We start from the raw sequence: 17,558 nt of genomic DNA, 5'->3' as shown, positions 1-17,558 counted from the left end.
AACTTAGAAGAGGACTTAGAGAACACTAGGCTAAGCCCTGGCTTCCATTCAACCTGACCTTCCCCAAGTCATCTTCCAGCCTCTTCTGGAATGCTCCAGTGATGGGGAACGCACAGCCAGGTTTTTTGTCTTCTTTGTAGTTAATCAAATCTCTCTCCCTTGAGGTTTACCCCTTGTTTCATTTCTGGCCTCTCCCCCCAGACCATCGGGTGCGGTAATTCTTACCCCAACCCCCAGTTGCCCACGTCCCCTCCTGCACATCTAAACAGTCCCCACCAGAGGGCACTCCAAGCACTGCCCAGTCTCTCCCCTCTTTGGGCTCCTCCTCTGTTTGGATTTCTTTGCCTTGCCAACCCGGTGACAAGGGGCCAATTAAGGTAATCCCTGCCAAGAGATATTTAACCAAGAGTCATTTCAGGTCACTTGATGTTTTAACCCAACTAAAAGAAGGTAAATACCTAGGAGGAGACTTGCTGGGTTATCTGGTAACCTGTGTTTAACACTTTCAGGAACATTTCAGGAACTGCCAAACTGTTTTCCAAAGGTGCTGCACCATTTTGTATTCTCGCAAGCAGTGTATAAGCATTCTGATTCCTTCACATCCTCATCAGCTCCCCTTATTATCTGTCTTTTTGATTATAGCCATTCTAGTGGGTTGAAATGGCATCTAATTGTGGTTTTGATTTGCATTTCCCTAATGATTAATAATGTTGAGCATCTCTTTATGTCCTTATTGGACATTTGCATATCTTTTTTAAAGAAGTGTCTATTCAAATCCTTTTTCCACTTTTAATTGGGTTATCTGTCGTTTTATTATTGAGTTGTAAGAGTTCTTTGTATATTCTGGATATAAGTCCCTTATCAGATAGATGATTGGCAAATATTTTCTCCCAGTATGTGGGTTGCCTTTTAATTCTTTGGTGTCCTTTGAGGTACAAAGGTTTTAATTTTTATAAAGTTCAATTTACCAATTTTTTCATTTATTGCTTGTGCTTTTGGCATCATATGTAAGAAATCATTGCCTAATCCAACATCATAAAGATTTATTCTTATATTTGCTTCATTGGGTTTTATAATTTAAGCTCTTACATTTAGTTTCATGATTCACTTTGAGTTAATTTTTGTTTGCTGTGTAAGGTAAGGATTCAAACCCATTCTCCTGCATGTAGATATCCAATTATCTCAATATGAATTTGCTTAATGAATGAAAAATTGGATATGATGTGTCTTCAGCAATCACCAGGCATCTGGGGTTTTCTTACAGTTCTTATTGGCTAAAGGAAAATAATGAATCTCTCAAACTAGTACAGGGCAGAACAAATCTGCTTTTACCTAACATTTCTATGGCTTTTAGGATGGAGGAAAGTGCATTAGAACTATTGACAAAGTGTGGTGGCATTTGTCAGCTACATGGGGCTCTGCTAATTCTGCTAGTTGCCAAGTGTGGGATGGAGAGGGTTAGAGCATTCCTAGCACTTGTAAATTTGGGAAGAGGAATGCCTCATATGTCAGGGAAGAGTAGACTTCAGTTGCATTGAGAAGACCAGATAAGGATTAGATAGAGCCCCAAGAGTTCAAATGACTACTGTATAGAAGGCTACAGGGCTTGTTTTCATCCTTTACATTTTTTCTATCACAGATTTTCAATAAAATATATTGAGGGTTTTGTCCATACTTAAAATTCATCTCTAGTTTCATAATGGACATAATGAGGACCCAGTTTATGTGATGGTCCCTCTGAACCCTTCCCAGACTCCTCACAAATACCATCTCACTATTTTCTATTCCCCCTCCCTTTTTTTCATTTCTTCTGCTTTCCCTGCATTATTTTGGGATTAATTGCATAGTTTTTTATTGTTTTTCTTTTCCACTATTAATTTATTATGTCTTTTTTAAATTGTTGCCTAGTTTGTATTGTACAATACCTATTTTTAACTTAACACAGTTTGTGTTTATATTGATACCACTACATACAGTGTGAGTCATATTAATAAATTAACAAAATAAATTAATGTTAATGAATTAATTAACAAAATTTAATTGATTTTTATATTTGCTTTCTAATCAGTGCTGAAAAATGCACCCCAAAAGGATCCTCTTCTCTGGGGCCTCTGGGGTAAAGGAAAACAAAGACCACAAGGCAGAACGCTGACGGAAGCTAACTCCTCTGGCTGCTCTCCTCTCCCCACTGACCTCATGGAACTTGGATGCGGCCACATGCTTCTCGGAAAAATTCCTTCACCTCTTTCTCACAAGTGTCGCTGCTGCACAGGCTTAAAACCATCTTTATGAGGTGAGCGGACAGAAATACAATTAAATTATTTATCGCAAGGCACAGCCAGATGGCTCGTGTTTAAAGAAACTCAGCTTCTTCCCTTATAAAAGAGGAGCTCTAGGAAGAGCTTATTTTCTCTCTCAAAGGGGTTTTGTTTTCCCCTGGGAGGGTAAGGAAAGGATCTGGCTTATACAGACCTGGCCACCGGGGAAGGAGAAGCAGCAGCCACCCTGTCAGAAAAGGACGCCTCTCCCAAGGCCCTTTGCCGCACTTCACTGACCAACTTTCCCCACTCCATTCCTCCCACGTAAATCCCCACCTTCCTCCAAGTTCTCCCTCTGTCCTCCTCCTCCCAGCCAGCCTGCCACGTGGGAGAGGATACTGGATATCCTTCACCTAGACTCTGACTATACTGCACAAAGCCAAGCCCTGCACCCCTGAAGGTTAGGACAAAAGGAACTAACACAGCTTAGTACGTACATTAACCTTCCCCCAAAACGTATTTCACTCATCCAAATCCCAAGCTATGGTTCGTGGGAAGAAATAAAATACAATCCAAAATAACACAGAACCTTTTAAGATCACGGCTCAGTGGACTTATAGAAAAAACAAATCTCTTATTTAGAAGTTAAATCCACTCAATGACTATTAAATCATCCAAGCACCCATGTTACCATCTGGCACCATGCCTCTCGCTCATCATGGGATAGTATAGATGCTATCAAACAATCAGCAGCCTTCTCTAGAAGGTTTTGCTTTACATTTATTGTTACCTGCTTATTTGCCATGCCTGGACCTCAGCCCACAGCCTATTAGAGAATCAAAATCCAGGCAAGAAAGGAAATAACTCTTCATGAGTCCATTCCTTCACATGCCAAGAGCTTTCTCCCTTGCTTCTTGGTGAGATTGCCATGAGGTTACCACAAAAAGCCAAGACGGCTATTGCAAAACTACAGGACAGTAAAATCATAGGTTTATTTATTTGCTTTTGAAAGAGTCTAAACCACCTACATCACGATTTAATTGCAAATTTCTCATCAGCAGTCTTTTCTCCTTCTGAATGTGGCAGAACCAATGTTGTTCCTTATGAAGGTAAGTGTTAGGGATGAGGGGACGTTGTAACTTAACACAACTGAACACAAATGTCATTTCTACGACACCTTCATTTTATCAAATAGGTTCCTGATAAGGGCACCAGCTGGATCCTCCCCAAAGAGTGAGGTTAGCAGTTCCCACCCAATGCCCGGGACAGTCCATGTGTATCTGCATCATGAAACAGCACTTCAGCTCTGGCTGTTTTTCTCCTGCATGAGTTCTTCAGAAATCCAAATGGTAGCCCCTAAATGGCAAAGAGTCATGTCTAATTCAACAATATCCTCCCACCCCTTACTGTTTTTCATATCATAAATGCTCAATAAGTGATGGTTGAGTGAATGAGTGTGTTCAGGCCTTAAATTCACGCCTATCTGGGCAGGCTCTGCTGAGTCTCTCTTTTAAAAGCCTGCTGTTTGTTTTACAAAGAAAAAAAAAACTTTGATCCTTAAAGGGACAAGACCAGCTATGCAACACCTTGGAAGGCATTTAACACTGAGTCTTAATGTCTCCATCTATAATACAAAGAGATGGAACTAGCTGATGTCTTTTTTTTTTTAACTATTTTATTTTATCAGGTTTGCCAAAGAGTTTATTCAGGTTTTTCCATAAGATGTAATGAAAAACCCAAATGAACTTTTTGGGCAACCCAATATTTTAGATTGTTTTACTGAAAACTTTCTTTTGCTTGTCTTTATTTTTTATAATTTTATTACTTTGTCTTATTTTTTTTAATTTTTATTGGCGTATAGTTGATTAACAATGTTGCGATAGTTTCAGGTGTACAGCAAAATGAATCAGTTATACATATACATATATCCACTCTTTTTTAGATTCTTCTCCCATATAGGCCATTACAGAGTATCGAGTAGAATTCCCTGTGCTATACAGCAGGTCCTTACTAGTTATCTATTTTATACATAGTAATGTGTATATGTCAACCCCAGTCTTAGCTGATGTCTTAAATGTGCTTTGGCTCTTTAATTCTGAAAACAAAACATTTCTACCTCCTACAGGTCAGTAGGAAAACATTCACTCCAGGAAAGTTTTGGCAAAAGCAAGACAGAGTATCTTGTTAGCTAAGCCACTGTCATATTTTCGCCCCTGATTTCAAAAACCACTGCACAGAAGCCTAAATATACCATATTTTTATTGCATTCCAATGTTAGGAGAAAAGGGAAATATGTTTATGGATGAGCATGCCTTCAGACCTTTATTGTATTACTTCTGCATACACATTCTGGACCCAAACAGAGAAATCAAGTTGAAAACAATAGCCCTAGAGCACTGAGAATACCTCAGTTATCAAGAAAATATTTAAAATTGCATAAAGTTTGGGCTTCCTAGGTGGCACAGTGGTTAAGAATCCGCCTGCCTGGGCTTCCTAGGTGGCGCAGTGGTTAAGAATCCGCCTGCCAATGCAGAGGTCACGGGTTCGATCCCAACTCCAGGAAGATCCCACATGCCGCGGAGCAACTAAGCCCGTGTGCCAAAAAATAAATAAATAAAAATAAAATCCCCCCCCCCAAAATAAATAAATAAATAAATAAATAAATAAAAAAGAATCCGCCTGCCAATGCACGGGACACGGTTTCGATCCCTGCTCCAGGAAGAGCCCACATGCCGCAGAACAACACAGCCCGTGCGCCACAACTATTGAGCCTGTGCTCTAGAGCCCGTGAGCAACAACTATTGAGCCCATGTGCTGCAACTACTGAAGCCCACGCGCCTAGAGCCCGTGTTCCACAACAAGAGAAGCCACGGTAATGAGGAGCCTGCGCAACACAAGGAAGAGTAGCCCCTACTCACGGCAACTAAAAAAAAGCCCACGCATAGCAAAAAAGACCCAACACAGCCAATAAAATTAATTAATTAATTAATTTTTAAAAATTACATAAAGTTTATTCTACCCTATATTTAAATTAAGAAGGTCCATGATCATGTTAACTCAAAAGGACAATAGAATTTTTTTAACTTTCAAACACGCGATACCCAAGTAAATCAGGGTTGGCAGAAATAAAATTCTAGAGAGCACCCTCTAGTGGCAAAAACATGCGATTGCTGAATAGCAGTTTCGTCCTGAGATTGCACACACTGGGCAATTAGTAGCTATTATTTATTGAGCACTTATTACACTTCAAGGACTGGCCCGGATGTTTTATATGGTAATAAGACAAAGGATTTCATAAAGGCAGTTTTCAATGTCACGGAGAGAACAGGAAGTCGTTTATTTCACAGAGGCCAAGCTACACCTTGAGGTTTATTTCACTGAGTGTGTTTCCCCCACTTCCCCATGTATTCCTGAACACCAGGAGGGGCATCCAGCCTTAGCACACTCTCCTGCGCCTTTATTGCACCTGCTTGGAGTCCTTAGCTGTGTGACAAGTTCTATAAGTCACATTTCTCTTTTATTTTCAGCTCAGAGCCCTGAATTTCAAGTTGGCAAAATGAAGAGAGAAAAAAAAAAGGAAGCAACACTCAGAAAACAACAAAAACAACAACAGAATAAAGAGGAAACAAACACAGCTCAATACGTTATGAAAATCTTCATGAGTCTGGGAATCTTTTAATTCAAAAAATTACTTAACGTCCATGATTTGAGAGGCATTTAAACAGCAACACATTTATACATATGGTTACAATTTATATTTTTCAGTAATCTACATCACCTTCAGATCTTTTGCCTGTCCTATGTGTTTTATCCTAGTGAATTCCTGCACTTAGCACTCCATCTGATGAAACGGGTGCTCATTTCTCAAAGGGGTTTGCTAAATATCACCACCACTGACTACAAACCTAGACCTGCAGAGACAAATCTCATCGTACGTTCTGATCATGAGTGGTCAGCGCCTTCCTTAGAGAGCCCAGTCTCCACACCCATGCAAGGGTGACCCCTCCACTGAGGCTGCAAATTCTGATGTCCAGCAGCTGACCAGTCCCAGTTCTTAGCAGGCTCCATGGGTCCAGATCTTTCAGTGTTTTAAAGGACACTAGAGAATGTAGAAACCGCCTAATTTTGGAAACTTTGAATGTAAAAAAAAAAAAAATAGAAAACTAAACTATGTGAGAAACACTGTCAGAGCCAATCAAAGCAGGTTTTCTGCCTAGAGGTGACCCTCCGATTGCAATTTTCAGCCTCTGCTCCCAGGACTTTTGAGGACTGATGTTCCAGGCACCCCAAGGGGACACCTTCTTGATCAGATCCCGAGGACTGCGATGCAGAAACTCCAGAATGGAAGAGTTGCTGGGTGCTTCTGAGATGCTTCACCATCGCTGTACGTCTTGTCGAGGCAAACAGCATATGCTCTTACTCGGTAATTTCCCTTATCTGACACTCTCATTATTTGGATATTTCCACCAGTTCCTAAGAATATAAGAATTTGCAGTCTACTGTAGAACACTTTTTTGCTCTTTGTAGTCAACCAGAGTCATCTTTGTAGACATTAAAATCTGACCTTCAATAAAACCCACACCAGTTTTCTGGATTAGCCTACAATATCTCTAACGAGGATTGTGGAATCTAAGGAAGACAGAGGCACTAAGACAATGCACAAATTTGAAATGGGGTCGATGCGTCGTTGCATTTTCAGAGAGGGCTCCTCTATTAAAAGTCTACTTAATCATTTCACATCTTTCACAGTTAACTAAGGATAATCCATGTGAGTGGGTTTTCATTTGGGAGAAAAATTGCTCTGGGTCTTGCAGCTTCAGAATTTAAATCGCTGCTGATTTGTATAGGTGTCAAATGTGTAACTTTAATAAATTCTATAAGCACTGCCTTCAGCTCAAAACTTTCTTGATGACAGAGCTGTCTTACACTGAAATACAGCAGGTATAAAGCCACCTGTACTTGGGTCATTCAAAAAAAAAATACACATGGAACTTTGCACTTGCTAGGAGAAATAGCTAAGAAGCAGAGGTCTTTGCGTTAAAAAAGGGCCTGTTGAAGCTTCAATAGGAGATCAAGACAGGGAGGATGGGAGGAGACACTAAGGGGACCCATACAGAATCCTCAGGCCAGCTGCCAGAACACCAGAGGCCTACTATTAAATACACACAGTGGGACTTTGAAAGTTACAGATTCAGCTGCTTGATGGTTTTCAACAGGATTGTGGGAGCTTTGTTCCCTTTTTATTTGGTTTCTTTAAAAGATGAATGGAATGAGGGCTTTCCGAGACTTGGGGTAGTCCTCAAACATCTTGAGGTAGAATCTAAAAGACAAGAGAGGAATAATTATAAATACAACCAAGCAGTGGTCAGCGACTGAGGTTTGATCTGTTTGAAATCCCTGTTACAAATCAGCCTGCAGTTATTCAGGGCCTGCCTCTTCTGGATGGCCATCTGTCTTCTTCATCCCTCCTGCATCCTATCTCTTATAAATCTTGCAGCTTCTCACGTTGAGAAATAAAAAGTAATAGCTGGCGGGGAGGGTTGGGGGGAATGAATTGGGAGATTGGGATACCAAATTGTACACTCTAAATATATGCAGTTTATTGCATGTTAACTGTATCTCAATAAAATTCTTTTTAAAAAAGGGGGGGGGGGGGCTTCCCTGGTGACACAGTGGTTAAGAATCTGCCTGCCAGTGCAGGGGACGAGGGTTCGATCCCTGGGCCAGGAAGATCCCACATGCCACGGAGCAACTAAGCCCATGTGCTACAACTGCTGAATCTGTGCTCTAGAGCCCTTGGGCTACAACTATTGAGCCCATGTGCCACAACTACTAAAGCCCGCGTGCCTAGAGCCTGTGCTCTGTAACAAGAGAAGCCACTGTAATGAGAAGTCCACACATCACAAGGAAGAGTAGCCTCTGCTCACCGCAACTAAAGAAAAGCCCGTGCGCAGCAAGGAAGACCCAACGCAGCCAATAAATAAACAAATATTAAAAAAAAAAAAGTAATAGCCAGAGGCCAGCGATGGTGGCTGCACAACATGATGAGTGTACCTGATGCCACTGGATTATACACTTAAAATGGTTAAAATGGTAACTTTTATGTTATTTATATTTTACCCAATAAAAAATATATCTTAGCCAGAAAGAAGTACTCAGTGGATTCAACAGAGAAGTACAGGGAACAGGAGACCCCAAACAGCATGGGCAAGGTCAACCCTAAAGAACTGGTCATGTTCCCAGGAAAAATCTCCCTTCACAAGGCCTGGGAATGTCAAGAAAATGTTACCTTATATTACTGGTGGAATTGTGTTCCCCCTAAAATATATGCTGAAGTTCCAACCTCAGTACCTGAGAACGTGACTTTATTTTGGAAACAGGGTCATTGCAAATATTCATTAAGATGAGGTCATACTGGAACAGGGTGGGCCCTTAATCCAATATGACTGGTGTCCTAATGAAAAGGGAAAGAAGAGACACAGAGACTGACACACGGGGAGAAGGCCACATGAAGATAAGCAGGGATGAGACTGATGCAGCTATAAGCCATGAACACCAGGGATTGCCAGCCACTGCCAGAAGCTAGGAAGAAAAAAGGAAGGATTCTTCCCTCGAGCCTTCAGAGAAAGCGTGGCCCTGCCCACACCTTGATTTCAGACTTCTGCCTCCAGAACTGTGAGAGAATAAATTTCTGTTCTTTAAGCCCCTCAGTTTGTGGGCATCTGTTTCAGCAGCCCAGGGAAACTAATACATCTTGTAAAAAGGCTTTCTCTTTAAGGGACCGGGCTGTTCCTTTAACCAGTTGAAGCTGGTAGCTCTCAAGTTATAATTAAGACGATACACTCTGTTCAAGTACCATAGTTTGAACTGTGGGACAAACAGTATTAATATGTCACAGAGGGGTGGCCGGTTTTCCATGCTGTGATTTCAGGTCTGCTGAGCGGCCCCTCACAAACCCCAGTTAGCCCTGTAAAAAGACACCCTCTGGCCTTCCCTCTAAAGCAGGCTGACACAACAGGACAGGGCCTCAGCTTGGATTTTGCTGTTGCACCAGCCAGAACGCTCTGATGGAACGGCTATCCCTCCCCGACGGAGCCCAACACAGCCCATGCTTCTCAGGGCCCCTCCCACTGTGGGCTGAGGCCATGTCCTCTCCCCCAACCCTCTGACTCTGGTGGGCAACAGGCCTACTGAACGGGGGAGAACTATTACACTATTACACTTGCAGGCTGAGGACCCTCCGGCTCCCTTCCCCACCTAGCCCAGGATGGGGTAGGCATAGGGTGTGAGGAGTGCTGCTTGCTGTTTCATTTCTAACAGGTCTCTGCAAAAATTTCACTCCAAGGAACAACCCATTCTCAGTTAAACCTTCAAAACTATGGAATTAATCATTAGCTGGACTAAAACACCTATGCAGGAGTGTGAGGATTTCTTTCAGGGTCCTGCTTCCAAGCCCATTCTCCCTTTGGACATCCCTCCCCTGTGTCTCCAGTAACCTCAGGCTTTCTCTTTCCTCCAGCCCCACTTCAGAGAAGGGACCTGAAAGTCGCCTTTATAGCCTGAAAGCAACTTAGTATGCAACCCTTTCCCTTCTGGTGATACTTTTACTTAACTCTTTTGTTCCCACCCCAACTCACGTCCAGGGATGGATAGGGGGGTGGGAGTTAATAAACCCTCAGGCTAGCCCTGCAGGGGAAAAGGGTCTAAACTGCTGCAATTCCCAGCATTCCCCAGCAGATGGCACAGTCCTGAAACTGCACCACACAAGTACATAATTGTTGATCCTATCTTCCCAGAAGCCAGCCATGACCTTGGTTATGATTTACGGAGGCTGGGGGTAGGGGAAGGAGAGTCCCAAAATAAGCCCTGGTATTTCACAGATTCCAAGAAAATAATCCTGGAGTTTCTAGGGCTCCATGTTGCTAACCTGAACTGTTAGCACCAAACCTAGAATTAAAAATAGCAGCCACACTAGGTACAGGGCTAGTGCTTTTCCCCAGTGGTTCTCCATCCTGGCTGTACCTCAGGCTTACCTGAGAAGCTTTGAAAAGTGCAACCTGGGCTCCCACCCATGGAACACACGTGGAGAAATGTGACAAAACCGAATTGAACCGAAGCACAGAAATGGAAGCTACGTCTTGTACCTCCTGGCTCTCACCTGTAGCCACCGCCAAACGGCAGCCGTGGCCAGATAAGCCTGATGGGAGCGCTCAGGGCCTGGCGCAACGAACTCATGTGGACACCAAGTGCTTCTCTCTGGGAAGCCTTCTTCAACAAGGAGGCATGTGGCTGCCCGAGTCACCTTGGTGCCCCTGTCTATAAGGGTTTGTTTTTGCTCATAGAAAAAAATTGTTAGTGCTACTGTCATCCAGCTAAATTCCAACTTCAGTGAAAACCCAAAAAGTCAGAATTTACCTGTCTGGATAATTGTATCAACCTTACCTTGTAGAAAAAAAAAAAAAATCTCTTAGGTTTCCAAATCTGACTCCGTGTGTTAATAAAAGCCTATTTGGGGAAGAAAGCTACGTGGATGCTGCCACCTTGACAGAAAAGCTTACCTATGGTGGTGAAAAGCTCGCAGCCCAAGGAAACAAAGTGAGAAAAATGCAAAAGCAAGTGCTGGGAGGGACCAGGTGGCCAGGGCATAGCCGATCCATTCCACGATCTCACCCAAGAAATTGGCTCCAGAAACATACGTGAACAAGCCACCTGCGTGTGGAAGAATCAGCAAGTCAATCACCAGTGCCAGACCACGGCCACGTTAAAAGCCTCTCCTTTGTTCCAAAATACACAAGGGCACCTAGGATGAACGTGGGACTGGAGACTGCCTTCAGAGCCATGGGAGTTTGATGGAATCCTCTTGGGGAGAAGAGAAAACAGTATCGTCATCCTGTAGCCCTCAGAACATCCTAGAATAGTGAGACATGGCCCCAACTGTTGGATGGGCTCCACCCAAACTCCCACAACTGCTGGACCACTGGCTCTGGACAGGACAAAGATGAGGTGCAGGGGGCTGGGGATTGCTTCATTCTATTAAGTAACATTTCCAACTACCATTCACCTTCTCCCTCCTTCCCTGGACACCCACACTGCCACTCAGCCCGCAGCATATCCACCATCACACAAATTAAAACAACACACCAGGTGAAAATATTAAAAACCTGAATTGATGTGAGAAGTAGTCAGATTCTCCTTTGGCATTTGCCCTCCCACTTCTGCAAAGCAGTACACTCCATTTAAATTTAAAGTACAGAGTGGGAGCTGCAGGGATTTTGCCCTCCTAGAGGCTGGTAAAGTCTGTTTCTATTGATTTTAAAGATTTCCTTTTCTATCCAACCACTATTTGTGACCTCAAAACTGGATCTAGAAATCAACACATTTCTAATGATAGGAAATATATCTATGATCAATACTTCTGCCCCACACTCAACTGGGAAAGTTTCACCCCAAACAATTTTTTCTTTCCATATTTATACAAAGAATATTTTGTTTTAAAATCATTACCTAATATAACTTAATAGTTGGAAACTAACCTCAGCAATCTAGCTTTGAAGAGCTTTCTCTGCTCTTCTCTACTTGTCTAATTACTGAGTGAAGACCTAAAAAATCAAAGCCTCTTAAAGTTATCTTCCTAAACAATGACACTGCATCAACAGTTCCTGACCTGTAATTCCCCAGGCCCCAGGAGGAACCACCTGCCTACCGCAAAGGGTCTATAAACAGTCCGTGAATATGGCAAATGGTATATCTCAACCTGCAGTGTTATTTGTGTTTGATGTAGATGCTGAAAGGATGTTAGCAATATTCAAATTCATTTCAGTGTTACCGAATTCAAAGTAGCTTTGTCATTATTTTTTTAATCAGTACATACTAGTCTGTACTAACATCATGTCATAACTCAGTAATTTTTAAATGTAAATAAAGAGTTGTGTTTACATCAGAAAGGGTGGGAGCCATTGACCTACACCAATACACACCAAAAAACGCTGAAGGATGACTTGGACGAATTCACTCCCACCCGCGTATATTTGTCAACCTCACACCTTGGTTACTAGGGAACAGTTAGGACTTCAAATATTCTGCAACTTTACCTCTGAAAATGCACTTGTACTTGTAAGACTTCCCATTCCTAATTTTTGATTGAGTAAATACAGTTCTCTACACCTTTAAGAACATACAAGTGGCAGGAAATAAATACTACCCCTTGACTACTCACTAGGTAAGTCTAGTGAAACATTGCAGAGGACAGATTTGTTGGTCATGCATGATTTGGCTTTATTTGCTAACCTAGGAAGGATTGACACTCTGTGTACATATGATTCTTAATTTTTTGTGTCAGCTTGACCGGGCCGTGGGGTGTCCAGATATCTGATTGACCGTTATTTCTGGGCATGCCCGTGAGGATGTTTCTGGATAAGACTAACATTTGAATCAACAGACTGAGTAAAGCAGATTGTCCTCCCCAGGGTTGATGGGCATCCAATCCACTGGAGGCCTGAACAGAACAAAAGACAGGGTAAGGGAGAATTCGCTCTCTGTTTTTGAGCTGGGACATTGGTCTTCTCCTGCACTTAGACTGGAACTTACGTGGAAGCTCTCCTAGTTCTCAGGCCTTGGAACTCAGACTGGAAATTACACCACCTGCTCTCTGGAGGCTCCACCTTGTAGATGGCAGATCAGGGATTTCTCAGCCTCCACAATCATGTGAGCCGTGTCCTCATCATAAATCTCATTATTTATCAATACCTATATCTATGTTCTATTGGTTCTGTTTCTCTGTAGAACCCTGATACAGCACATGATAATCTTAGCTACTGAAACTAAGTGGCAGCCTACTTCTGCCCGACCCCAAACCCCACGCTGCCCCCACCTTCAGTGTACTGTGATCACGGCCCATCCTGGGGGCTCTTCTCTTGAACTTCCAGATTCAGATCAGGAATGCAAATGTGTTCAGGGATAGGATGGGATGTGGAGAAGTCGCGGACCTACTGGGATATATTGTGTCATCTGTGCCCTCTCTGCCCCTCTCCTTGTGTTACTCGTAGCACAATTCCCGCGACAGGCTCTCAAGGAAGAGTGGGAATCTGGAGGGCAGGGGAGACATTACCTTGTGGAATCCTATAGATGATTTCTCCAGGCTTCCTGAGCTGGCGCAATATATAGTCACTATGAATGTTGATTCCCATTCCCAAAATAAATAAGAAGACACCTTGGCAAAGAAGAGAGGGAGAAGTTAAACATGTATCCTGTTTTCGGTGTTTTTCTCACAATCTAAGGTTTTTTGTTTTTTGGTTTTTTCCTAAAAATGAAGGGAACAGCATTTGACTTCGAATTCTAAGAATGATACTAAGGCAAAAACAGTGGGGGAGAGGGCAACTAACCCAAATTTGAATGAAGGGCTGGTGCTGTTTCATAGACCAAAAGACTGAAAGTGCACAGTGTCACATGATGGAGGCAAGTGGGAGAGGAGAGAGGGAGGCCCTACCATCATCCATATTTAAATAAATAAGTAAACAAATGAATGAGTAAGTAGCAAGCCTTTAGCTCATTCACAAATAATCAAACCATGGCCAACAAACTCAACCAATTCTAATCCCTTCTCCTTTGCCACCCCCACTGCAGAGGATGGAAGTTCTGCCAAGAGAATGTAAAGGGAAGTCTTCTGGAGGCTTCCTTGGAAATCTTTTGCTTTTCTGATAAAGGGGGCAAATGTGACCAGTGCCTCTACTGCCTCCCTCTTCCTTCGTGGACAGATGTGACGCCTTCAGCTACAGGAACTATCTTGCAACCATGAAGTAACTGTGATGAGGACTAGAGGTAAGTATGCTCAGAAAATTGGAGCAGAAAGTACCTGGGATCTTAATGGTAAGCAGCTGAAGGAATGCAGAAGCCATCTACTTTCCGACAATCTGGTTATGTAAGAAATATAAATTCTTAATTATTTAAGTCACTAAGAGTTGGTTTTCTGTGACTTACTGCTGAGAGCACTCCTGATGGATAGACCCACTCTCATGGAAGTAATTGGAGAGCTTCGCACCTAGCAAACTTGTTTCCACCACTGCCAGTTCACACACACACTCCCCTTCCTCATTCATGGGTACAGAAAGGGCCCTGGTCTGAGATGAGGAGAGCCAGGACCCGGGATGCAAGGTCTTACATCGCAGGACTTCCCTGGTGGCGCAGTAGTTAAGAATCCGCCTGCCAATGCAGGGGACACGGGTTCAATCCCTAGTCCGGGAAGATCCTACATGCCGTGGAGCAACTAAGCCCGTGCGCCACAGCTACTGAAGCCTGCGAGCCTAGAGCCCATGCTCCACAACAAGAGAAGCCAGCGCAATGAGAAGCCTGTGCATCGCAACAAAGAGTAGCTCCCACTTGCCACAACTAGAGAAAGCCCGTGCACAGCAACAAAGACCCAATGCAGCCAATAAACAAATAAATAAATAGATGAAAAAAAAAGGTCTTACATCCCAACAGACCCAGAAACGCTCACTGTTCCACATAGATGCCCAACCCCAGCTCTTAGCCAAATATAGTTGTGCTGATCAAAATACATCAGGCAATGAACCCAGTGACAGGGCAAGAATAAAGAAGCAGATGTAGAGAACGGACTTGGGGGCACAGGGGAGGAAGGGGAAGCTGGGACAAAGTGAGAGAGTAGCACTGATATATGTACACTACCAAATGTAAGATAGCTAGTGGGAAGTTGCCGCATAACATAAGGAGATCAACTTGATGATGGGTGATGACTTAGAGGGCTGGGATAAGGAGGTTGGGAGGGAGGGAGTTGCGGGAGGGAGGGCATATGGGGATATATGTATAAATACAGCTGATTCACTTTGGTGTATAGAAAAAAACTGGCACAATAGTGTAAAGCAATTATATTCCAATAAAGAGCTTAAAAAAATAGCTTCTTAAAAAAAATACATCAGGCAAAAAAGCAAAAACAGTTGAATTAAAAACAGTCACATCTACTCTCACCTCATTTGCGATGATATGAAACAATGATTTTTAATCTTGGCTAGTCAAAAGACTATTAGCCTGGAAGAAAGGGAACCTGGGAAGGGACACTGGTAGAAGGAGGACAAGGGGAGATAGCACACACAGCAGAGGAAAAGCAGGCACCTTAGAGTCCATGTCTGCGTGTCCTTGGACAAGTCACTTACCCTCTCTCAGCCTCGGTTTTCTTATCTGTAAAATGTAGATTCTAACAGTACGCATCTTACAAGGATGCTATGAGACTCATTCATGTGTTAATTCTTTCATTCATTTGTTCAAATAGCATTTGTTGAGGTCTTACTATGTACCAACCACTGTCCTAAACACTAGGGATGTAGTACTAAGAAAAACAGTCAAGATGTTCTCATAGAAATTACATTACAGTAGAGAAACACAGAAATGAATTAAAGTAATGAAAAATTTTAAATCACATAACATCACTACAAAGCAGAAAATCAAAGTAGGATGATGAGATAGTGAATTGGGGTGGGGAGGAGGTGTCTCTACTTTAGACGAGGCTAATAGGGAAAGATTTTTCTGAAGATCTGGCATCTGTCCTATGATTTGAATAATAAGAATACAAAGATCTGAGGGAGAGCACTCTGGTACAGGTTCAAACACATGCAAAGGTCCTGAGGCCAGCATAGGTTTAGCATGTTTCTAAGAAACAGAAGGAAGGTGTTGCAGTTAATGCTTTAAGACAGATGGGAGGGGTGAAGGGGAACAATTCCCTGGTCATCCAGTGGTTAAGACTCCATGCTTCCACTGCAGGTGGCACGGATTCAATCCCTGAAGGATCCCACATGCTGCATAGTGGCAGCCAAATGAAATAAAATAATAAAATAAGGTACTTTTTAAAAAAGACAGACGAGGGGAAATGAGATGAGAAGAGGATGATAGGTTTCAAAATCCCATCAAGCTCTATGGGCCCTGGTAAGGAGTCTGGATTTTTTTTTTTTTTTTTTTTTTTTTGATTTGGATTTTTAAGTGCAACAGGAAGCCAATGGCAGGTTTTAAGCAGGGAGAATAGGATCTGATGTAAGTTTATTATCATTACAAAAGAAACATAAGTTTTGTGGAAGATGTAATGCTGATTAGCAAAAATAAGACAACCAAGACACTTTGTTCCTACCACCCAGGAACTACCACCTTAAACACCTTGGTGCATATCCTTCCAGAGCTTCATCTTATGTAATATCTAGGTGTATTCCAACTTCCTCAAATGTCCCCAGAATACCACTTCTAGCTGGTTGGTGCAAAGCAAAGTCTAATATAGGACCACACCTGACATCTGGTATTACATCCTTTAAGGCCATTTCATCTAGTCCAGACCCCTGCATTTTTCTTTTTCAGGACACTGACTTGAAAAGACAGACAGTGGGAGAATGCCCCCCTTTCTAGATAAGACTGGCTTACTTCCTCATGGCGACATTTAACTCATTTCTTTATTCTCTGTATTTCCTGTAAACTGGCATAAATCATTTTCCTGTGTGGTTATGGGACCACTTTAATAACTATGCGGTTAGGTACATTTATTTGTTTGTTCTCAATGTGGAGGGACTTTCTTTCATTTGGATTTTTAACCAAGTTAAGAAGCTTCATGATTCAAAGGACAAAACTATATTAAAAGAAAATTTCTGCCCACCATCCTATTCTCTTCACCCCAAACCCTAGCTTTAAAAAAATAGCTTCTTTCTTATCAATCCAATAGCTTCTCTTCCAATTTTACATACACACACAGAGTCCTATTTTTACACAAAAAGCAGCATACTATATACACTGTGCACACTTTATATAACCACATGTTCTAGAGATGTCTCCACATGAGCACAGAGACATTCCTTGCTTTTGTTTTGCTTTGTTTGGTTGTTTTGTGGCTCCAGAATACTCCACTGTGTGCACATACCAGCATTTGTACAACTAATCCTCTGGCCATTCGTGTGTTCAAATGTTCACTCTGACTGCTGTGTGGAGAAGGGGCTACTGAAGGCCAGGAATAGAAGTAGGAAGCTTAGCTTAAAGGTCACCATGGCAGTCCAGGCCAGAGGTCCTTCCTGGTTCAGTCCAGGATGAAGTTAGTGCGGTCATGGAGAGCTGAGCTCAGTCAGCACATGTTCTAGAACTAGAGGCAGCTGTACTAAGCTGATGGAGAAAACGCAATGTGTGATATAAAGAGAGGGATTAAGGATAATCTCTGCCTTTTTCCTTTGAGCCAAATAATGTACAAACAGTTGAACCTTTACTTTATTAAAGAACTTTAATTCCTCTTGCAGATAGTGAAAAAAATTCAATGATCAGTGT

The 17,558-nt window shown here is 42.4% G+C and overlaps 1 protein-coding gene and 1 long non-coding RNA gene across 2 annotated transcripts in view; one reads left to right on the top strand and one right to left on the bottom strand.

Moving 5' to 3' along the window:
* Positions 1 to 8,652, top strand: part of LOC130857479 (uncharacterized) — a 28,623-nt gene extending 19,971 nt beyond the window's left edge. Inside the window, exons 2-3 of the long non-coding RNA XR_009054832.1 lie at positions 2,069 to 2,293; positions 5,786 to 8,652. This is a non-coding gene — a long non-coding RNA (uncharacterized LOC130857479). The remainder of the gene's footprint in view (positions 1 to 2,068; positions 2,294 to 5,785) is intronic.
* Positions 7,512 to 17,558, bottom strand: part of SRD5A2 (steroid 5 alpha-reductase 2) — a 47,141-nt gene continuing 37,094 nt past the window's right edge. Inside the window, exons 3-5 of the mRNA XM_057743177.1 lie at positions 13,366 to 13,467; positions 10,817 to 10,967; positions 7,512 to 7,578 (exon numbers count right to left, since the gene is read on the bottom strand). Coding sequence (XP_057599160.1) covers positions 7,512 to 7,578; positions 10,817 to 10,967; positions 13,366 to 13,467 — 320 coding nt within the window. The remainder of the gene's footprint in view (positions 7,579 to 10,816; positions 10,968 to 13,365; positions 13,468 to 17,558) is intronic.

The sequence above is a fragment of the Hippopotamus amphibius genome, chromosome 7 (genome assembly GCF_030028045.1).
Source record: "Hippopotamus amphibius kiboko isolate mHipAmp2 chromosome 7, mHipAmp2.hap2, whole genome shotgun sequence".
NCBI classification, from domain to species: Eukaryota; Metazoa; Chordata; class Mammalia; order Artiodactyla; family Hippopotamidae; genus Hippopotamus; species Hippopotamus amphibius.
The sequence above is the reverse complement of the archived record's forward strand: the minus strand, read 5'-3'. Positions and strand labels throughout refer to the sequence as shown.